Source organism: Schistocerca americana, chromosome 9, assembly GCF_021461395.2.
Source record: "Schistocerca americana isolate TAMUIC-IGC-003095 chromosome 9, iqSchAmer2.1, whole genome shotgun sequence".
Lineage (NCBI taxonomy): Eukaryota > Metazoa > Arthropoda > Insecta > Orthoptera > Acrididae > Schistocerca > Schistocerca americana.
The window spans coordinates 72,061,852-72,086,882 of NC_060127.1; the positions used below are offsets into that span (position 1 = coordinate 72,061,852).

The following is a 25,031-nucleotide window of genomic DNA, read 5'->3' on the forward strand; positions in this document are numbered from 1 at the left end:
GTAAGATAGATACTGTCTACAGGAAAATTAAAGAGACCTTTTGAGAAAAGAGAGCCACTTGTATGAATATCAAGAGCTCAAATGGAAACCCAGTTCTAAGCAAAGAAGGGAAAGCAGAAAGGTGGAAGGAGTATATAGAGGGTCTATACAAGGGCGATGTACTTGAGGACAATATTATGGAAATGGAAGAGGATGTAGACGAAGATGAAATGGGAGATACAATACTGTGTGAAGAGTTTGACAGAGCACTGACAGACCTAAGTCTAAACAAGGCCCCGGGAGTAGACATCATTCCATTAGAACTACTGACAGCCTTGGGAGAGCCAGTCCTGACAAAACTCTACCATCTGGTGAGCAAGATGTATGAGACAGGCGAAATACCCTCAGACTTCAAGAAGAATATAATAATTCCAATCCCAAAGAAAGCAGGTGTTGACAGATGTGAAAATTACCGATCTGTCAGTTTAATAACTCACAGCTGCAAAATACTAACGCTAATTCTTTACAGGCGAATGGAAAAACTGGTAGAAGCTGACCTCGGGGAAGATCAGTTTGGATTCCGCAGAAATATTGGAACACGTGAGGGAATACTGACCCTACGACTTATCTTAGAAAATAGATTAAGGAAAAGCAAACCTACATTTCTAGCATTTGTGGACTTGGAGAAAGCTTTTGACAATGTTGACTGGAATACTCTCTTTCAAATTCTAAAGGTGGCAGGAGTAAAATACAGGGAGCGAAAGGCTATTTACAATTTGTACAGAAACCAGATGGCAGTTATAAGAGCCGAGGGACATGAAAGGGAAGCAGTGGTTGGGAAGGGAGTGAGACAGGGTTGTAGCCTGTCCCTGATGCTATTCAATCTGTATATTGAGCAATCATAAAGGAAACAAAAGAAAAGTTAGGAGTAGGTATTAAAATCCATGGAGAAGAAATAAAAACGTTGAGGTTCGCCAATGACATTGTAATTCTGTCACAGACAGCAAAGGACTTGGAAGAGCAGTTAAACGGAATGGATAGTGTCTTGAAAGGAGGGTATAAGATGAACATCAACAAAAGCAAAATGAGGATAATGGAATGTAGTCGAATTAAGTCAGGTGATGCTGAGGGAATTAGATTAGGAAATGCGACACTTAAAGCAGTAAAGGAGTTTTGCTATTTGGGGAGCAAAATAACTGATGATGGTTGAAGTAGAGAAGATATAAAATGTGGACTGGCAATGGCAAGGAAAGCGTTTCTGAAGAAGAGAAATTTGTTAACATCGAGTATAGATTTAAGTGTGAGGAAGTCGTTTCTGAAAGTGTATGGAATGTAGCCATGTATGGAAGTGAAATATGGACAATAAATAGTTTGGACAAGAAGAGAACAGAAGCTTTCGAAATGTGGTGCTACAGAAGAATGCTGAAGATTAGATGGGTAGATCACATAACTAATGAGGAGGTATTGAATAGAATTGGGAAGAAGAGGAGTTTGTGGCTCAACTTGACAAGAAGAAGAGACCGGTTGGTAGGACATGTTCAGAGGCATCAAGGGATCACCAATTTAGTATTGGAGGACAGCGTGGAGGGTAAAAATCGTAGAGGGAGACCAAGAGATGAATACACTAAGCAGATTCAGAAGGATGTAGGTTGCAGTAAGTACTGGGAGATGAAGAGGCTTGCACCGGATAGAGTAGCATGGAGAGCTGCATCAAACCAGTCTCAGGACTGAAGACAACAACAACTACTTCTACTACTACTACTGTTGAAGATTATCAATTATGTATGTGCCAGCAACACTTTAATTAATGGCATAAATGGCCAGTTTTCTAGGCCTGATGACATTCTTGCAAGTGGCTGGTTTTTAGAGTGGCACTGGGATTAAGTATAACTTTTTTCATTTGTAATTGTTTACCTTCATTTTAATCATCATATTAACATTTTTATTTGCTTCCATTTTTTCTTCCAGCTATTCCTCCTTTTCTTCCTATTAGTATTAAAATTTTCTATCCCTCCCCCCGTCCCACTATTCGGGATCTTTGTCCCAGTGTTTTTATTTATTGTAAGGTTTAAAAATACCGATCTATTGGTTAAAAAACAAAAGATGAAATAATGCATTATTATGGCTGCGCAGTGGCATCAGAAGTTTAATTTTGTGTTAAAAGATGTACATTTTTAGTGTAACCATCATACAAACATATAAGACGTATATTATTTTTGCACCACGGACAAAATTACACTGTTGAAGGTTTAAATGAAAGAAGGCTTTATAAAAAAAAGAAATGTAAGAAAATGAGTAATAGAAATAATGATTGCATTTACATAGATAAAAATGTAAAACAATGAAGAGGAAGAAATTAAATTGAAACAGGTACATAAAATAATTAAAATAACATGGGTAAAGATTCCAAATGAAAAAATTATACATAAACTAAGTAATTGAATAAAAGTGAAAACACAGTCACTTTGATAAAGTGACTCTGTTGGCACCAGATGGTATTTGAATCCACAACCTTCAGCACACCAGCAAAAAAATGTAACTGCTACATATACGTGGCTACTCTGCAAATCACACGTAAGTACATGGTATAGGATGTACCAAACTACGTTCGCAATAATTCTGTTGTACCACTCTCAAACAGTGTGTGGATAAAGTGAACACCTGTTTCTTTCCATGTGAGCTCTGATTTCCGTTATTTTATTATGATTATCACTTCCACCTGTGTAGGTTTGCATCAACAAAATATTTCAGCATTTGCAGGAGAAGATTGATGATTGAAATTTTGTGGGAAGATCCTGCTGCAACGAGAAACACCTTTGTTTTAATGGCATCTATCCTGAACCCTGTATCATGTCCATGACACTATCTCCTGAATTTCTTGATACTACAAAATGTGCTGCCCTTCTTTGAACTTTCTTGATGTACTCCATTAATCCTATCTGGTAAGGATTTCACACTGCACAGCAGTATTCCAATAGGGGATGTACAATCATAGTGCACCCAGTTTTTTTTAGTAAATCTGTTGCATCTTCTAAGTGTTCCGCTAATAGAATGTAGTCTTCGGCTCACCTTTCCCACAAAATTTTTATGCGTTCTTTCCAATTTAAGTTTTTCGTGTTTGTAATTCATAGGTATTTAGTTGAATTTATGGCTTTTAGATTTGATAGATTTATTCTGTAACTGAAGTTTAACAAATAACTTTTAGCACTCATGTGGGTGGTGTCACACTTTCCATTATTTAGGGTCAATTGCCTTTAGCTCTCATGTGGGTGGTGTCACACTTTCCATTATTTAGGGTCAATTGCCTATTTTTGCGCCATACAGATATCTTATCTAAATCTTTTTGCAATTTGTTTTGATCTTCTGATGACTTTACTAGATGGTAAATGACAGCATCATCTGCAAACAACGTAAGATGTTAACTCAGATTGTCTCATAAATCATTTATATGGGTAAGGAACAGCAGGGTATCTATAACATTACGTTGGGGAATAACAGGAATCAGTTCTGTTGTACTAAGTGACTTTCCATCAAATATTATGAACTATGACCTCTCTGACAGAAAATCATGAATCCTGTTGCATAACTTAGACGATGTTTCATAAGCACGCAATTTGATTCCAAGCCACCTATGGTTCCATTTTGAAATTATTTACAGTTTTTTAGGACTGTAGTGGATCACAAGAAATTTTGACTGTACAGATAGTTCCGAAATGGTGATCCAGTTCCTGGTGACCATTCCTTGTAATTCATCAGTTGGGCTGTTGAAGGAAAAATGGGGGGGGGGGGGGGGTAGTAAAATACTAGGAAACTAAACTGTGTACACAAGCTACGCAGTTGAATATGTTACGTATATATTTGATTTTATACGTTATTAGTGGATGGTGAGAGCACGTAACTGTGAAAGAAACAGCTTTGTTTATAATGTAACTTTCAGTTAATGGTCACAATTTTCTAATTTTTTATCTTTGCATGAATGGTGTAATAGATGAGAAACACACTTGAAAATGAAACAAGCCATGAAAAAGATGAATAAAAATAAAATTGTGACTAGTTGCAGCAAAAGTTATTCTGTAAACAAAGGCTTTTGTTACATAGTAAATTATCAACTGAGCAAGCCAGGAGAAGCAGTCACAGTGTGTGAGTGTATCCCTACTTTAATTGTTGTATCTTAAGACTACTACGTAATCTGATGACCTTTCAGGTACAATAAATTTTTTTTCCTGCTATCTTTACTTTCTCTAACAATACTTCATTCACTTCGAGGGATTCCAGACTATTGGTTCAACATATTGTTAAACATCCATTCCTAACTGCTATGTATGAACCATTTAATCATTGTTTCATAAGGTTTTTGCCATTGTATTACACCTGCAACATTCTGCAAATCTTCCTTGTAGTTTCTCTTCCCTTAAATCTCAGAGGATAGCTCCAAAAATTTGAGTCATTTTGCAGTTTTTGTTGGCTACAATTCCATATTATCGTTAAAAAGTCCAGCATTTTTGTTTGTGTTCAGGGTGTAACATTACTAATCTTCTGCTCTCATATGTTATCTTGAATTAATTTCCTGTAGGTTACTGCAATGTTCATAATTTTTTGAATACTGCAAGCCAACACTATCAGAGTTAATTGTCAAGTGGTGCATGTTTTGCTACTGATCATGTTAATAGTGACCAACTTGTAGATAATACAATCTATATTTGTCACAAACTAGGTCAGTAAATGAAATTATCATATGGCATTGTTGGCCAGGAGGCCCCCTTCGGAGGAGTTCGATTGCCATATTGCAAGCTCTTATTAGTTGACGCTACTTCGGCGACTTGTGAGTCAATGTCAGTAATGCACAGAGACATAGGAGAATAATTTAACTTAAGGAAACAAGTGGATGTATTGCAAGAACTACAATCAAAGAATGCTTTATGTGAACCTGTGCAAATGACACAGTACAGAACATTGATTTTCATGGAACTTTACTTGTGAAATGCTGAATCTGGACTTTGTGTAAATTACTCAGTGAGTGCTCAGTCAAGACTGTCTAGCATTGTTCATTGCATCTACATTTTGCATTTAAAATTGTCAGTGAATGGTATCAGAAAATAAAGGGAACAAGAACTGCAAACAAAATACTTTTACTTGCCTTCAAAGTAATCACCATTAGTTGGCATAAAATTTTTCTTTATAATGGTACCATATCGTAAAAAAACTATTACTGGTGGAAACCAATGTTTCATCCACAGTTACAGTGGCCTTCTTCTGGATCTCCTGGTAGACCTAGGAGGAGGCCACTGTAAACATATCTGAAACATTAATCAGTAATAGTTTCCTACAGTATGACACAGTACCATACCCAGAAAACTATTATGTCAACTGACTCTGGCCACAAAAGCCTATGTAGTCCGCCGCTCGTGGTCTCGCGGTAGCGTTCTCGCTTCTCGAGCGCGGGGTCCCGGGTTCGATTCCCGGCGGGGTCAGGGATTTTCACCTGCCTCGAGATGACTGGGTGTTTGTGTTGTCCTCATCATTTCATCATCATCCAGGAAAGTGGCGAAATTGGACTGAGCAAAGATTGGATAATTGTACGGGCGCTGATAACCACGCAGTTGAGCGCCCCACAAACCAAACATCATCATCATCATCACACAAAAGCCTATGTAGTTACGTTAATCACCATTAGTGACAACACACGTCTGACTTCGGTTGTGAAGCTGCAGCAAATTCTGCTTATGGAATCGCTTGAAGCACCGTACTTCCGTGCAGTTTTTGTTAAGTGTAATCCTTTCAGCCTAAGGCAGGGAACCAGAAAGAAGCCTGCTGGTACTAAATTCGGGGACTAAGGTGAGTGTTAACAACAGTCACCTTGTGTTGAACAAGAAAGTTGAGCACACAGACATTAGTTATCCAACAATGCATGGCCAAGGTAGTTTGAGCAATTCTCCAAGAAGTGTTTGCTGACAATTTCCAACAGCTTTACAACCGATGTTAGAAGTGTGTTGCAGGTAATGGTGATTAATTTGAAAGCAAGTAAAGGTATTTTGTTTGTAACTCTTGTTCACTTTATTTTCTGAGATTGTTCAGCGGACTTTTCAGACACGCCTTTTGTTTGACAACATGCTTAAGGATTCTACAAAATAAATAAAGTTATTTAATTTGTCTGCATGCCCTTAAAATGGTACGAATATCAAGTTCTATTTTCTGGAATGGAATTCTGTGCACCCGTGCGTTCTAGCAAAGTCTGCCAAGAAATTTGTAGACACTGAAGTAATTCATTTAAAATATTTCACTAATAATACATTATTCCTTTGAAAGTATACACTTTCTAATAATAGAACAATTGGGACTCAAAGATAACATTTCTGTCCACTCCAATACAAAACCGTAACACAGCAAGAGTCGTCGTTGGCTGCGCACTGAGTGTATACTGATACCAAAAACTAGACAATCCAAAAACAGATCGGAGCCATTGTAGGCATAACAGTATGACAGTTGGTGAGAAGCTTCGTACAACATACAACAGGTGCCAAGGCTCCCACTGGCCGTGCTTATATTGGGGTGAATGCCACTGCCGTACATGTGAGACACCAGTCTCATATCTTGTTGATGGCTGTAGTGACTTTCTTGCCAGTGACTCACAGCGTGTGAGAGTCGCTGTGCTGTGGAGACCCGCTGTATGTTGGGGTACAAGAACAGCAACATTGGGTTTTCAGAGAGATTACTTTTGATAATTGATCATTTTGAAATTCTTACAGTGATAATAATTCTGCATTAACATATTTCTTGAATTACACAAGTTTCAAAGATGATAAGGTGTTCATTAAAAAGAGGGCAATGAAGGTTGTCAGACCAAGCCAAAAATAAAAAATTATTAGCAATGTAAAATTTTTAAGTGCACATAGATTTCTTGAAGTGTTAACTTACAGTATTTCATTAAAGAAAATGTTTTTAGAGGAACAGTTTATACTATTAATGTCAGTTACATGAAAATTGCAATGTGAATATAAAATTGCAACTTAACATTGAATTTTTATATTTCGCCATAAATGCCAAAGACTAATGTATAAAATACCTTCAGTGTGTTAAATGTTTGATATTAACCATGTAAGCATGAAAGTTCAGAAAAGGTTATAAATTATGTTTAAAGTTTGTTGGAAGTCACTGTGTTAGTCCAGTCACCAATGGAAAAATCAGTGGAAAAAATTGTGTACTTCCAAATTTTTGCAGAGTACTAAGAGAAGTGTCCTGAACAACATCTTAAAAATCATGACTGGTGGGGCTTTAGGGTTGGGGAGGGGATGGTTTCAAAAGTCACAGTATTTTTCTCAAATAACTTGAAACCATTCCTTCTAGTGAAAATGTTTTCAGGTCAAAATTAAGTTAACGTGAAATTTTCTGCAAAAAAGGTCCTATTCATTTTTTCCACATTCAGGGGATGGAAAATCTCAATTTATTAAAAATATTGTTCTAATGGTATAAAATTAATGTTTTTCTTATAAAGAAGTGGGTTAAAAACAAGTATTAAATGTATGTACCACATCTAGGTGCAATAGAGCTGTATCAAGGGATAAATTGTGTTTTGGGCCTGTAACAGAGTGGAAGGGGGAGATGGGTGGGGCAGAAGTGTGAGTGGAGGTAGCTCACTGGATTGTGTTTGCGCACTTCCCTCCTTCATAGGTCTGCTAACTGAACGTCAAACAGGCGATTCCATCGTCTATTTACCTCAGTACATCACAAGAAGCAACTATAGGTTGTTGCACAAAGTTATGCAGGTCCTCCACAGCAGGCCTCATGTATCACTGGTGACGCAGTGCACAGACATGCCCGAGGAGTGTTATTTTACACAGAGCAGCACATGGAGTGATATGTGTTACTAACAACACTAACGCATCTTGATAGAATCTATGTAAATCTCTATTTACTATTCTGCACTGCTAGAGTAACATTTAGGCATCCTGTATGCAGCTGTAGTGTTCTTCCAGGAAAGGCACCCCCCCCTCCCCACTTCCACCACCCCCATGAGCACTGCTTGCTTTACAGTTTAGACAGACTATACCTCCCCAGCATCTCATGTTCAGTTCTGTGAGTAGACAAAATAAATGCTCTGAGCTCGTGTTTATATAGTGCAATTTTTTCAGTTGTTAAGTGAGCTATTATATAAAAATGATCAACAGTTTGAGCTGTCGTCTGTCTACCACACCGAAGAGCCTTTTTGAAGTGTGACATGCTGTTACTATATGTTCGTCAATGGCGATGTGGAATAATTTTCACAGCAGAGGGTTATCAATTGCATCACCTCAGGCTTCACCCCAGCCTCATCTCTCCCAACATATGAAGAGGCCCAGAGGCTTAAATTGTCAACCTCTGCAACAGAGTAGGTCACCTAGGTGTAGTGTAACTACCGATATTTCAATAAAAGTCAAGCAAAGCATTACAGTAGATTGCTGTTCTAGACCTTAACATGATCAGTCCCATTCCCTCAGACATATTCACACACACCTTGGAAGATGTCCTGTGGATGGATAGTGAGTGGCTCCTGTCAGTGCATCCAGCTTTACAAGTGTGAGCAGTTCTCCAATGGAAGAGATTTATGCGGTCTACCAGTAACACAGCTAATAGTGAGAAAAGTGTAGAAACTTTCTGGTCATTTATTAATTCTACAGCAAGTGACTACTATACGGCTGTACAATACACTGTCAGTGATAGACAGCAGAAAAGTGACACATTTGTCAATCCATTCCCTTTCCGAGCAACACTACATAGATTGCTGAGAACATTGCACGTACAAATAAAACACAAAGGAACTTATTTTACATGAAAGCTCACTTAACAATTGCAAATAAGTAGTCGTTCAATAAAATGGTAACTCCACTTTATAAACTTGTGCTCACTGAAGTTATTTTGTCTATTTATGCAAGAGAACTTTACAGGAAATGCTGGCAAGATAGTCTGTCTGTAGACTGAAAATCAGGAAATGCTCATGATGGGGATAGTTAACTTTCCTTAAAGAAAACTGCAGCTTCCGTACAGGCTGACTAAGAATCAATGTCCACTCTACCTGTGTAGGACAGGGTGCAGGGATTTATGTATATTTTGTCCATATGCATTACTTGTGTTAATATCACTAGTAACGCATATTTGCTAGCCATGTAGCATTAACACACTTTGTGGAAAATAAACTTTTCTCTGGGCACATCTGCACACTACATCGTTAGTGATTTGTAAGGCACACTGCGGAGGGCCCGTATAACATTGTGAAACACTATGTAGTTGCTTCTTGTGACATAGTGGAATAGTTAGAGGGGGGGAATTGTACTCTCGAACTTCAGTTTACAGTTCTATAAAGGAGGGAAGTGCACAATCCAGTGACTTACCTCCCTTTGCTCTTTACCTCCCGTCCCCTTCCCCAGAATGCAATTTATACCTTGTTACAGCGTGCTGCACTTAGATGTGGTACACTCATTTAATATTTGTTTTTAACCCACTTCTCTTAAAGAGAAACATAAATGTTATGCTGTTAGAACAATATTTTTAAAAATCTTTGATTTTTTTCCGTCCCTGGAACATGGAAACTGTTAGTAGAAGCTGCAATTTTTGAGTTGTTTAAGCAATATGTAAAAAGTGACCTATAAATCCACCCGTATCCCAACAGGCACACCCCACAAGTCAGGGTTTTTAGTATGTTGTTCAGGGTGTTGTGCAAAATTTATGACCATGTGGTTTTTCCCTTAATTGTCCATTTCAGTCCTTGTTGACTGGGCTAAGTGCTCTCATTCTCAAATACCAGATGGATATAGTCTCAGTATATCCATGCAATAAGTACACATTCTAAAGACAATATATGCAGTCTATAGCTGATGTATATGTCTTAGTGCGTTGAACCTTTCACATAACATTATACCTGTTATTGAGTAGATGATTTCACCATTTTAGTTTGTTAAATTTGATCACTATTGATATGAAACATCGAAAATCAAATTTTTGTTGTCCGTGGAAGCTGTTGGATAGGCAACATGAACTGGGTGTGAGTTCTGTGCTCAAAGATAGTCGCTTAACAAGTACAAACATGCTGTGTTTCGGAGGGTTTGAACATGTAGTTTTTATGTTAATTTCTAAGTATGTTCTGAGATAGTAACAAATCTTCTTTGAGGTTTTCATCATTTTTTCCCGTTTGTATTCCAGTACAAGATCAGTGGAAATGAATCGTATTTTTATGTCGATGATTATGATGCTGCAAATGAGTTACTCAACGCAGACAGACGGATTACACTGACTGATGGGTTCAAGGTAAGACCTTTTTGATGTCCATCTATAATGCAGTATTTTATTTTATTTTGCTTTATCACTTTAGTTTATCAACTGATTCATAAGAAATTATGAAAGGGATGAACATGTGAATGCGTAAGTAAACATTCCCATGCATTAGAACGAAATCTGTATTTTATTCTTATCTCCTCCAGTTCATCTTCGTGTGTAGCTACAAGCACATCATTTTTAGGTATCTACTCCGGAGTACAGTCCGTGGTATCTTTGTGATTGGAATAATAAGGAAACTGCAGATGCACTCATATTTAACATGCAGCAGACAAGAATTGAGCAGAATGTGACATTATCGAATAAAATAGTTCAGTAGGAAAATTCATTTGAGATAATTGAATTACAAAGACAGAATGGTTGGTCAATTCTTACCTGCAGCCTTCAGGGACACTCAGTTCTTTCATGAGTATGTAATTAGTTAATGTGGGATCCCGAGGCCATGCAGTAGTACTTCCTTTTTCTGTAAGTCGGGTCCTCTTGAGTAACCTCTCCCCAGGGTGTCACAATTCCTTTGGGGGTATGTGCATGACGAGTGTGAGATCCTGAGCCATTGCAGTACTCCTTCCTTTCCTGTGCAGCAATACTATTCTGCTCCTTTTCTGTGACTTGGTTTTAGGACAGCTTCCATGTTGACAATACAGCTTTTCTCTTGGACACTGATTGAAGTTACTCATTTAAACTGTGCTGTTCTGTCATAAGCTCCTCTTGTGTGAGTCGGTGAATTAGACTCCCTAAAGCCTAACGTGGTAGCTAGTTGTATGGTGTTCGTAAAGTGCCCTCACGTCGTAGCCCACTACAGTGTAGGGTACGCGCTGTTGATGCAAGACTGCGACCTCTTCACATGTGCTGAGGAGAATATGCCTGTTGAATTTGGGCCCAGGGACTTAGAGCAAGGGTTACAGTGCTGTGCAGTTGTCACTGTGGAAGAGTGGCATTCATATGGAGAGCCCCGGTCAGAGTGATTGGATGACCTGCAGTACTGGTGGTCAGAGTTCTAGTTCGTTTCTCGTTGGTGGTCGACTGACACTTTATAGTGTCCACTATCTACACTGTAACGACCAGCTGATGAAAGCAGTCAACGTATTTTGACCCCCCCCCCCCCCACAAAAAAAAGGGCAGTCCCATGACGTACAAACAGAACTGCCCCCCCCCCCCCCCCCCTCCTGCCCCTTATGTACCTTGTCTGTTGCATATGTAGCAATTCCAGATATGAATAGCACTCCTGTGAATGGTGATGGATGGTAAAAATCAGTATTGTGCAGATTTTGTAATTTTTTAGTTGGATGGGAAAAGAAAAACTAATTTCAAGAAATACTTTAGATCAGAGAAACACTCTGTTCAGAGGTGGGAAAATCACTTATTTAAGGCTTTAATAGTGCCAAAAAAGGAAACGAAAACAAACTAGACTATTTTGGAAAAGAACTATTTAAGCTTTTACAAAAGCAAACAATCCACTCAAAAAGCTCCCCAGTTGACTACATTTCTTTCAGTAAATAAATAAATAACAAACATAGTCAATTTCAAAGGGCTAAGGCTTTGCCTTAAGCCGCATTTTAAATTTTTACTTCCAAACATTTACCAACAGAAAAAATTTACATATTAATTTCAACAAAAATTTTGCCAAAAATAGATGCTACATTTTAAGGTTCCTGGTAATTACATTTCTAATAGCAATGAATGTGAAAAGGTTAGCAAATTCCAAGGGAACATGTGGCCAAGGGCTTATGTTCATCTCTTTCAAGAATTTTTGAAGATATGTTAGATCTAATTTCATTTCTCAATTTGCTAGACCAGCAATCTTTGAAATAACAGTGTGACTGAAGTATGAATTACTTTTCCTGTATGAACATTTGTTTAAATCTCTGATATGCAAGTCTCATTAACCATTACATGATCAGTGCTATTTTGACAATGTGGAAAAAGAAAGTGGGATGTCATGAGATCAGAAATATGTTACAACCAAGATGATCCCTTTATCAGCAGTGCTACGAGATGTTGTTCTACAAAAATAAGAATGGTAAAATGAGCTGAGAACGTTTGAGAAAGCAGTGTGTGAAGCTGCAGGGAAGAAAAGTAAAACCAGTAACAGAAAGAGTCACTATATGTGCAATGTTGATACTGGAAGAGCTAGCATCCCAGGCTGTGTGGACACACTATTATGAGACCTGTATCTAAGCGATCAGTCCAGCATACATGGCACTTTTCAGATCCCCCACTCGTGTAAAAATCGGTGGAGGTTTTTGTTCAGTGTTTGAAACACCAAATGTGAGAGCCTCCTCGTCGTATACATTTCCAAGGGTGAGATATTGATGAGCTTCTAACATGTCTTATTTTACTTTGTACGGAATTTCAGTTTAGCAAACCTCACATGGTTCTTCTGTAATAATGTTTGTGTAATCTGTTCTCATTACCTTTGAAATAAGAAATAAAATTATAGTTGTTTGTAATTTCAAGTCAAGGATGTAAAAAAAGTTTTTTTCATAAACATAAAAACATGAAGGCTCTCACGTGTTCGGCCTTAGGCATGTTCCAACTGGCTGGCTGCTGCAAACGAGGCAGTATATGATTGCCATCTCCTCAATCCTTCCAGCTGCTACTGTCAGTAGACGAATCCTTGTGATACTGCTGCTTCTCTGTTTGAGCAGCCCTGCACTTTGCTTCACAAGCCTGAGTGGACCTGTTCCAGATCTCACTATCTCAGAAAAAAATCTGAGGATGTAGTATGGGAATTGAATGTGGGTCATTAAAGACCTGAGGCAGTGACACTAACTGTTCAGCTGTGGAGGCATCAGTTCTACTAGTTTTCCAACTAAATGGGAGTGCTAAGCGATTACAAGAACTCGTCAAATGAGTTCTCTAAACCTCTGTCACCTCAATTCTCCAACGTTCTACTAACGTGCAGTGCCCCTGTTAAGTTGAGCCTTTCAGTGGAAAGCTGGGTAAATGACCCCAGCAGGAAAGTGAGTTCGTGAGCAGACAAGTTTTGTACTTTGGTGGAAGGCAGTGGGAAACCAACACTGAAATTTTCCCAGGAGAATGTCGTGCATGGCTCAGTTCTAAATTATCTGGTGTCTGACATCGCCTAGTAGGATCTGGGGTGGGGGAAGTGTATTTCAAAGAAGTCATTAGACCAATAAACTACCCTGGACATTGTAACAAAGGTTGCTGTGCAGTTAGAATGTGCGTGTTGTACTTAAGATGGGAAAACTTTCTATAGTATAAAGAGAAGTAGTGTGAATGATCTGGATACTTCTGGGCTTAGTGAGACTCGCAGGTGTGGAGTGGCCCCTTCATTACCCAAAGGAGAGAACACTGCGTGTTTTTCTGGGAGTAGTGGCCAGAGTGGAAATGATGTTGTTCCTAGAAGTGTGAACATCTGTGTTCTCAGTTATAAACCATTAGTGACAGGATCATCTCTATCGAATTGAGTGTAATTTCAACATCGTTCAGACCTGAGCCCCTACTGCTGCAGCATCAGATAAGGAGATAGAGGAGTTCTATGAACAACTGGAACAAGTCCTTTGTAAGATCTTTAACAAAGAACAAGCAATCGTTCACGGATACTTCAATGCTAAAATTGGCCTTGGATTTTCCATTGTTGGGTATCTGTGATGAGATAGATCATCATCATAATCACTATAAATAACATGATCTCTCAAAAACTTCAACAGCATCACTGGTGAATTTAATCCTTGTACATGGGTGCTAGATGATGACCATGACAACTGTATCAGAAACAAGGAAGGTGCTGTTGCGAGACAGAAACAGTACTGTGAAAAGTTGCTGCTGCTGTTGCTGCTGCTGTTACTGCTGCTGTTACTGCTGCTGCTGTGGGTGGTGGTGGTGGTGGTGGTGGTGGTGGTGGTGGTGGTGGTGGTGGTGGTCATCGTCTTCAATCTAGAGACTGGTTTCATGCACCTCTCCATGCTACTCTATCCTGTGCAAGCCTCTTCATCTCCGAATAACTACTGCAACCTACATCCATAACTACTGCAACCTACATCCATAATTACTGCAACCTACATCCTTCTGAATCTGCTTAGTATGTTCATCTCTTGGTCTCCCTCTACGATTTTCACCCTCCACACTTACGTGGAACACATCCAAAATATTTAGTATGTATGGAGTGATACCAGGTTATTGAACGTGCTGGATTGTCAGATGCCAGATTAATGGGCTTTTATGTATCTTATCTTTAGTCAAGGTAACAGTAAAATAAATTTATTTGGCATTTGGAAAAGAATTTTGGGGAATTAAAAGTCGAAAAAGAGACAACATCTGCAGGTATAAGCAAGTTAGATTTTCACCTTTTTCTTTCATCCATCATTGCATTTTATTGTTAAGTTGTTTGCTGGTATATTTGTTTGATGTTGGTGAAACTTGTCCATAATTTTTGTTGCACTGTTTCAGCTAAATGTGATTGTAAGACCAGCTGTGCCCAACATTCAGCTAACAGACGGTGTTAAGGACCTTCTAAAGCAAGTCATGGCAAAGCGGTTCAACCCAATTACCAAAGCTCTGGACCTATCGAAACTCCGTGATGATCCAGGTAATAACTTTGAAATGAGTGTAAGGTGAGATTTGCTACATTAATGGATAAACGGAAGCTGCGCTCAGTCGTAACTAATACAGTTGTGTGAAGTATGCAACAACCCATTTTCTGTTTCAGACATTCATTTCTGAAAATGTAGAGAGAAATGAAACCAGAACTGAGGTGCTAAAGACACACTTTCAGGTCATGGTATATAGACACACTACAGTAACTGCTTGAATTTTGAGGTCATGTGTAGTCATGTAACAGGGAGGATTAAAATGATTGGTAGTGACTAGCCATTATTTTGCCATATCAGTATAATCATTGTCAGGTATATTTTGGACGTAAGAAAGACTGTAAATTCAGCCATAGGAGAGGGAAGATGTACAGAACAATGAATCATCCATAAAAAATTTGATATGAATGGAAGGGGAAGAGGAAGTTGCCTTTAGCTATTGGGGCAGGGTGGATGGTAGTAAAAAGATATACAAAATACATTTGTGAAAAGTGATTACTCTTGTATTTGTCCATAGTATGTGGATACAGTTAAAAGTGACAAAGTTTGGTGCAGTATTGAACTTACTTTATCTTCTCTTAGCCTCCATTAATGGTCTTGTGTCAAATGCAATACTTATTTGCCGCAGACCACTTGCAGCCAGCTACTCATTATAAATGGAAATTAAAAATGAGTAAAATGATAACAATTGATAAATGATAATGATAAATATTGCAAGCCTAGCATTATGTTGTTAAGAATTACAGAGAATATAAATGAATGTTCAGAATTTCAGGTGTTGCATGAGCACAGTGATTGAAAGCGGACACACATGTGCTGGTATGTGTGTTGTAAATTCCGTATTATAAGTGAAAATGACAGAGCGCCTACCGAAGACATTCTGTGTGTTACATTGTAATATTTTATAAATTACGAAACAGACTTGTTGGACCAGGAAGAGAGATGTCTGTTGCTAACAGTAGGCACATATGAAAGTAAGAAGTACGCTACCTAGCTTTCATAATTTGAGGCCTCTGTAAATTATCACTGTGGCAAACTTTACTAGTTTCGTCAAACACTTGACAGTGTGTAGTTGTATTTGACATCGATGTATCACTGCACGTGTTTAGCAAAAGTGTTTTATTACAATTTATCTCATTGCACCATGAGTTTCCACAAGTATGGAAATGACAATCGAGGATAAAAACAAAATAACATTGAAAATTACTAAAATAGTACAGGTGTAGGAAACTTACATGATACTTTTTTGACAATGAACTTTCTTTTACATTTTCTGTAATTCTATCAGCCTGTCACTATGTATTGAATCTTCATAGCCATTTGTGATCCCTAGGGATCTGAAAAACTCGTATTTGCAGTTAATGTGAATTTATATAATAAATGCTACTTAGAAATGAATAATATCAAAAACAACTGCCGTATGAGAGAGAGTTTGAAATAGCTATATTTCCTGCTTATAAATTTCGAAAAAGTAACCATTTTTTGATTATAGATATTGCACATCATCTAGCAAAACTAAACTGGAAAAGCAAATGTGCATAAGAACGCATTTGCAATGCAAATGTAAAAATCTGATCACATATAAGTCACTCATAACAATAAAAATGAGTGATATATAATAACTTTAATATTGTTTCAAAATAACACTACATCTCTTCATGTGGTTTCCATTTCGCGTAATAATGTTTCTTGTTAATCATTGATGAATTACTTATATATGTATTGGTGCAAATTCCCATTTATTTTAGATTGAAGAGTTGTGAAACACTTTTTTTATGTCATATTGAGTTTTTTCTCTCTTATTTTTTTTATTTATTTATTTATTTTTTTTTTTTTTCAGATATGATGGAACACGCACTCCCTATCCAACGGCCTGCTGTATTATCCGCTATGCTGGATCTAGTTGCCGAGAACATTTCTGAACTGGCAGCCCTGAACTTGTCTGACAACAGGCTGGGTGGAATAGACCTTTTGGGAGTCGTGGCACGCCGCTTGCCATCTTTGACTGTGCTACACATTGGGAACAACAAGGTGTGTGAATTACACCCTTTGTTTTATTTTACACGTGTTAACCAAAACACATGATGATGCCAACCTTTCTACCTGTGTCCATAGAGTAAGATGGCACTGTGCTTAAGTCACAGGATTATTATTCAGGAGAATTGGCTTCAGTTCCTTGTGTGACCATTGCCATTTATGTTTTCTGTGGGTTCCCTAAATTTCTCAAAACAAAAGATAGACAGTTCTTTTGAAAAGAACAAAGCCAATTTCCTTCCCTGCCTTTCCCAATTTGAGTTGTTTCCTCATGTCCAAAGAATAGTTTGATGCAGCTCTCCACGCTGGTCTGTCCTTTACAAACTTCTTCATTCTGTATAACAACTGCAACCTACATCCATTTAAATTTTTTTCTCCCACACATTACCACATTGACAATTTATTGATGGCCCCGGATGTATCTTATTAGCCACTCCTTGTTTTAGGCAAGTTGTGGCATAAATTTCTTTTATTCAGAATTCAATTCACAACCACCTCATTGGTTATTTGATGTACCCATCTGATCTTCCGTATTCTTCTGTAGGTTCACATTTCAAAAGATTCGGTTTTCTGCTTGTCTGAATTGTTTATCATCCCCATTTCACTTTACAAGGCCACACTCCAGACAAGTGCCTTCAGGAAAGACTTCATAACATTTAAATTGATGTTAGTAGATGTTAATTATTTCTTCTTTTTCAGAAATACTCTCCTTGCTGTTGCTAGTTTGCATTTTGTATTCCCTCTACTTCAGCCATTATCGTTTATTTTACTGCCCAAATAGCTAAACTGGTCTGCTGCTTTTAGTATGTGACTTTGTAGCCTGATTCCCCCAGTAACATCTGATTTGACAGTTCAAGGACTGGGCAGTTAGGGTGTAATTCAACTGGCTTTTTCATAGTTTTCCTGCATTTTATGTTGCGAATTCTACTACGCAGAACTTACATCATTTCATTGTATTTGAAAGAAGGGTCTTTTTTCTATGAAATACTAAAATGAAACGCAGATTTACACAAGCAACCATTTTGTATACCGAAATGAAACTGTTTTCACAATAATAGAATTTTTTGCCTTCCCCCCCACCCCATACCCCACCTTTTTTTCCTAACATGAGGCAGAATTAGAAGTTGTCTGAAAATTTGGATTTTGATTGAAAATTACATAGTTACTTTTGCCGTTGAATGAAAAATTTTAAACGCTTTTGGAGTTTGTTTACATATAAACTATTTTGAGTGGAAATTGATTTCAACCAGGCGTCCTTTGTTTATCAATGTCGCTGCCAGGTCACTAAGCAATTTGAAGAAATGTTTGATAGTAACCTGATTTTTACATAAGATTTTATCATCATGATCATGAAAATGTGAACAAAAGCTTTCTTTTTGCCATTTTATTTGCTTCCTCTTGAAAGACTGTCAGCTCGTTAGCTGGTCTCTGTACTCCACACCAGCCTTGTTTCTATTGTAATCCAAAATAAAGGCAGGTTTCATCTTATGTCATCCCTAATTTTATTCCGATATTGACATCAGATGCGGTGATTTTGTGTTTTGGTGTCAAAAGAAATATGTCCGTAATGTCTTTCCATTTCACAGGTAGCAAGTGGTCTCAATTCTGAAATGAAAGTCCATTTTTGTTGGCACTGGCAGAATGAAATAATTAATTCTGAATACGAAAAATACAAGAATAAGTCGTGTTCTAACATCCATAATTACGTAGAACAGTGCATTACAATATGTCATTAAGGTAATGCCACAAAGTATACAAAGCACAGTCATAAATGCCTATTACAATCCGTGCAGTACACAATGCAGCACACACTTCCACATAAAAATATATTGTTCTTATGTTCCCAACATCCCCATGGAAGAGGTACTTCAGATGTCACTTTCATAAGCCAAACCATATTGTCTCACTGGCTTCCAAAATTTCTTCATGTTCATGGATTTGGTTAGTAGATCAGCCAACATCTCTTCTGTCCATAAATAGTTGAATTCACTATCCCTTGCTCTGTGTGATTCCTTACAAATACGAAGCAGTCATTAATAAAGTTACCTCCACTTTCGAAAAAAAATTTCCCCTAAAGGTAACTCAAATCACACAAGGAACAAAGATATCCTGTTAGACAAAAAGGAGTCTGTATCTACTATCTAGGAACAACTCTGATGTTAGAATTGTAATGTATTACAAAGAATACAGCAAAATATTGAACTAAGTAATCCAGAAATCAAAGCAGATTGATTATGAGAAAAAGATAATTACATCAGGCAACAAAATAAAAACTCTATGGGATATAGTGAAGACAGAAACAGGTGGGGCCATAAAGGTAGAGGAACAGAACTGTATGTAGTGTTGCAAACCTCTTAAACAAGTACTTTATTTCTGTTACAGACAGCTTGGGGTTATCACGTTCAGTGAACAGTGCAATGGAGTATCTGAGACCACTCTTTAAAAATACCTTCAGTAAAATGGAAATGACACGTCTGCCAAAGAAGTAGCGTCCATCATAAAATCCTTAAAAATCTAAGTATTCCAGTGGGTATGATAACATATCAACAAAGTTAATCAAAGAGTGCTTATGTGAGTTGAATTCTATCTTACATTATTTGTGAAATCAATCTCTTATCAGCAGAATATGCTGAAGTTAAGCCTCTTTACAAGAACGGTGATAGAGATACCATCAAACTATCGACCAATTTCACTTTTGCGGGATTTCTCAAAAATATTTGAAAAGGTTGTGTTCAAATGTCTCCTTAAACATCTTACTGCAAATAATATATTGTCCAAGCAACAGTTTGGATTTCTTAAGTGTTTTGATATAGAGAAAGCTATTTACACTTAACAGTGAGAATGTACTTAGTTCATTAGATAATAAATTAGAGGCTACTGGCATTTTCTGTGACCTGTCAAAACCCTTTGACTGTGAACCACAGCATTCTCTTCAGTGAATTAGGATATTATGATGTCACCAGCAATTCTGTGAAATGGTTTGAGTCTTATCTAACAGGAAACAAAGGGTGTCGTTGCAAAATACCTGCGCAGTAAGCAGTCAGTCTTCATCTGACTGGGGATTAATTACATGTGGTGTTCCTCAAGGTTCCATCTTGGGCCAATTGCTTTTTCTTGTGTACATTAATGACCTCTCATCTGTTACATTGCCAGATGTTAAGATTGTTTTGTTTGCAAATATACAAACATTTTGCAGATGATGCAAACATTGCAGTAAGTAACAAGTCAAGTACAGACTTAGAAATAGCTGATAATCAAATTTTCACAGACATTAATAAGTGGTTTAAAGCTAATTCACTGTCATTAAACTTTGAAAAGACCCATTATATGCAGTTCAGAACCAGTAAGAGATTTCCTTCCAGTATGTGTATAACATATGAAGAAATGCAGATCGAAGAGGTTGACAGTGTTAAATTTCTGGGATTACAACTCGATAATAAATTCAGTTGGGAAGGGCATACCACAGAATTGCTTAAACACCTAAACAAGTCTGTATTTGCCGTGAGAATGATGTCAGATGTAGGAGAGACAAATAAAATAAAAAAATAAAAATAAAAACAACTTGCGTACTTTGCTTACTTTCATTGTATTATGTCATATGGGATCATATTCTGGGGTAACTCATCGAACGGAGCAAAAGTTTTTAGGGTGCAAATGTGTGTGATAAAAATCGTTTGTGGTGTAAATTCAAGAACATCATGTAGAAACCTGTTCAAGGAACTCTGTATTGTAACCACTGCTTCTCAGTATATTTATTTCTTAATGAAATTTGTTGCAAGAAATGAATCTCTATTTCCAACCAGTAGCTCAATACATAGTATCAATACTAGGAATAAGAACAATCTACATAAAGACCTAAAATCACTTACCTTGGTCCAAAAAGGGGTCCAGTATTCAGGAACACACATTTTCAATAAATTTCTGGCAACTATTAAAAACTTGATTTCAGATAAAGCACGGTTTAAACAGAGTTTGAAAGACTTTTTGATAGGCAACTCCTCCCACTCCATAGATGAATATCTTAACAGAGACTATTAAACTAGCTTAAGTAAAAATAAGTATTATATTTCAGTTTTGACAGCACTTGGTCACAACAGTCAAGATTAGGTATTTTGCGTATGATAAATTTATTAATAGTGCATAACAATGTTTCATTCTGACAGCGTGTTAATTCTGTAAATAATAGCTGTTCCAGTTACCACGTTTTATTAACCTGTTTCGATAACCTCCCGAAAAAAAAAAAAAAAAAATGTGATCATGGTAGTAAGTATCATTCAAATGTTTAATGTTTTTATGTTATACTTTCTGACATGTTCCACACCCACAAGAATCGTCTCATTTTTTGGGTTTGTGGAACAAAACCTGAATCATGATGATGATAATGATGAGTCCCATACTTCTTTACAGAGTGTAGGGGAACTACGCGGAAGCCCCGCGTTGCCTTACTAGGCAAAACCTGAATCTAATCTCAACAAAATGGTGCTTTATGTCTACGTGTTTGATTCTGGCACTAGTAACATAATTTTTATCGAAGTGTATAGCTTCCTTGTCAAAGAATATCTTAGTGGGTTCCATACAGATATTAGGCTCTATATCACTTTTTTAGAGTTCTGACCCACAACGGTTCTTCAATTGCATGTGACAGCCACATACTCAGCTTCTAGAGAGCTACCTTTTATGAGACCAGGACGTAAGTCCTACCATTAATCTGAAACAACATCCAGTAGTGGAAGACCTGCTGTCCAACTCCCTTCACTATTTGCATCACTATAGCCCGTTAGTTTTTTTATTTCCCTTTTTACAATATCTTAATCTATAGTCTGTCTGTCCTTTTAGATATCTAAATAGTCTTTTAATGGCTTTCGAGCATTTCTCTCTCTGGCTTTTGCAGAATCTGATTATAGCATTTGTGGCGAAAGCAATATCAGGCCTTGATCTTTGTGACAAATACAAAATGCTCATACTGCCTCTAAATATGGTACATTTTCATTGAACTGTACATCTTATGCATTGGTCGTTAACTTGGCTCCTGGTTCCATCAGAGTAGAAATGGGTTTACAGTTACTCATGCCAAACGTTTTCAAAATTTTCTTTGTGTATGATGATTGGTCTGTAATAACTCGTCTGTTTTCGTATTTTTAAAAATCTTCACATCCAAGTATCAAAAAATGGAAAATCCAGGATGGAATGTAACAATATTATGATAGGGGAAGTTGCCACTCACCATATAGTGGAGAGGCTGAGTTGCAGATAGGCACAACAGAAAGATTGTCACAAATAAAGCTTTCAGCCAGTAAGGTGTTCATAAAAAATAGATCGATCTCTCCCTCTCTCTCTCACACACGCGCACGCGCGCACACGCACAGAGAGAGAGAGAGAGAGAGAGAGAGAGAGAGAGAGAGAGAGAGAGAGAGAGAGAGAGAGAGACACTGCCGTCTCAGGCAACTGAGGCCACACTGCGAGTAGCAGCACCGATGCATGATGGGAGTGACCACATTATTTACATAATTTTTCACATTTTTCCCACCGCCATGGATCTGTACTCCTTCCACCTGCGTCAATACAGAAAAGTTTCCTTATCCTTAGCTAGAACCCAGTCTCTCATGAAATCCCCCCCCAAATGGCCTTACCAGCAAATTTTCCATCTTTGGCTGCTGCACAATGACCTCCACCTGTCCACCTGTTGAGATTCCGCCAGTCCTTAGCCCTCACCAACATAGTCCGGCAAAACCATATCAACCAACCCCAAAACTCCTCGTGGTATCTTCTCTCCATCCGCAAAATTCTCGTGCTACGCAATCCCAAATTCCTATAACCCATAACACACATTGAGAATCTTGCCCTCCAGGAACTAGAGCAACATGCACAATGCTGCCTCAAAAAGCTCTCCACCTTGCTCATTTCCTACTCCTGCTTTGGAGTACCACTGCCCACCACCTCAACAACAACCTCCAAACCTCCCGTACGCCCCCTCATAGCTTACAAACCCTGTCTCGCAGACCTACTCCACTTATTCCACCATCCAAAACTCACTCCCACCACAGTCATCAACCTTTCCTCCAGAAGCCCTAGCCTCAGAGAAACATCAGCCCTTTCCAAAGGCCTCAAATTTTGTTCCCCTCCCAAATTAAGTCATCCAGGACTTGTTAAAGATCTTCTCTCCTTCTCCTGGTCCCTACAGTGGAAACACCTTTTCACCACCAACCCTGCAGATCAGATTCAACCAAATACCAGTGTTGAACCCTGCCTAACTCAGTTCACTGCTCCATCCAACCGTGATCCACCACCATTACTCCCAAATCACCCCCTGTTAACTTTCCAGAATTTCTTATCCTTGGACCATGCCTCACCATCAGTCCCTAAACCCCTCAACATGCAAAGCAACCTTACATCTGCAGAAAGAACTGCAGTCCACCATCTCAAACCAACCTTACATCTGCAGAAAGAACTGCAGTCCACCATCTCAAACCAACCTTACATCTGCAGAAAGAACTGCAGTCCACCATCTCAAACCAACCTTACATCTGCAGAAAGAACTGCAGTCCACCATCTAAAAACTGATCCCGACCTTATAATCCTACCTGCCAACAAAGGCTCCACCACTGTTGTTTTGAACCTCAGGGATTACATGGCAGAAGGACTCCGCCAGCTGTCAGATACTTCCACGTACAAACCTTGATGCAGTGACCCCATTCCAGAAATCCTTAGGCCCTTCCCAGAACCTCTCCCCAGAGTCCATCTCTCTGCTCACCCCTATCACTATCTGCACTCCTATCTTCTACATGCTTCCTAAAGCCCATAAAGCCAACCATCCAGAATGCAGCATTGTGGCCAGCTTCTGTGCCCCCACGGAGAGAATCTCTGCTCTCGTAGACCAACAGTTTCAACCTATTACCTGGAACCTACCCTCCTGTATAAAAGATACCAACCATTCCCTCCACCGACTCTCCAAAGTCCCTGTCCCTTTACAACACGGTGCCCTGCTTGTCACTATTTATGCCACCTCCCTTTACAGTAACATCCCCACTGCCATGGCCTTACCATTATTGCACAATTACTTCTCCTTTGAAGGCATTACCTACAGACAAATCCAAAGGACAGCCAAGGACTCTTGCGTGGCACCATCCTATGCCAACCTATTCATGGACCATCTAGAAGAATGCTACCTAAACACCCAAAATCCTAAACCCCTCACTTGGTCCAGATACATTAATGACATCTTTGCAATCTGAATTGAGGATGAGGACACCCTATCCACATTTCTCCAGAACCACAACTTTTTCTCCCCCATTTGCTTGATCTGGTCCTACTCAACTCAACAAACCACCTTCCTAGATGTTGACCTCCACCTCAAAGATGGCTACATCAACACCTCCATCCATATCAAACCTACTAACACCAGCAATACCTCCACTTTGACAGCTGCCACCCGTTCCATGCCATGAAGTCGCTTCCATACAGCCTAGTTACCCATGGTCGGCGCATCTGCAGTGATGAGCAGTCCCTCTCAAAATATACTGAGGGTCTCACTGAAGCTTTCACGGACTGTAATTATCCTCCCAACCTTGTACAAAAACAAATCTCCCATGCCTTATCTTTCCAGTCTCCAACCACCTCCGAAAGTCCCACCATCCGGTCACAGAGGAGCATTCCCCTTGTAACTCAGTACCACCCAGAACTGGTGCAACTGAATTACATTCTCCGCCATGGTTTCACTACCTCTCATCATGCCATGAAATGAGAAATGTCCTGCCAACTATCCTTCCCACCCCTCCCACAGTGGTATTCAGCTGTCCACCGAACCTACACAATATACTTGTCCATCCCTACACAACCCCTGCTCCCAAACCCTTACCTGATGGCTCATACCCCTGTGATAGGACATAAATGCCAGACCTGTCCCATACATCATCCCACCACCACCTACTCCAGTTCTGTCACAAACGTCACCTATCCTATCAATGGGAGGGATACCTGTGAAACCAGTCATGTGATATACAAGCTAAGCTGCAACCAATGTGCTGCATTCTATGTGGGCACGACAACGAACAAGCTGTCTGTCAGCATGACTGGCCACTGACAAACTGTGGCCAAAAAACAAGTGGACCACCTTGTTGCTGAGCACACTGCCAAACATGACATCCTTCATTTCAGTAACTG

At 38.7% G+C, this 25,031-nt stretch overlaps 1 protein-coding gene across 1 annotated transcript in view; it reads left to right on the top strand.

Annotated features, from left to right (window-relative positions):
• LOC124550905 (nuclear RNA export factor 1-like) overlaps positions 1-25,031 on the top strand; it is a 144,063-nt gene that overhangs the window by 59,178 nt on the left and 59,854 nt on the right. Inside the window, exons 5-7 of the mRNA XM_047125687.1 lie at positions 10,153-10,257; positions 14,698-14,836; positions 16,678-16,868. Of these exons, the coding sequence (XP_046981643.1) occupies positions 10,153-10,257; positions 14,698-14,836; positions 16,678-16,868 (435 nt within the window). The remainder of the gene's footprint in view (positions 1-10,152; positions 10,258-14,697; positions 14,837-16,677; positions 16,869-25,031) is intronic.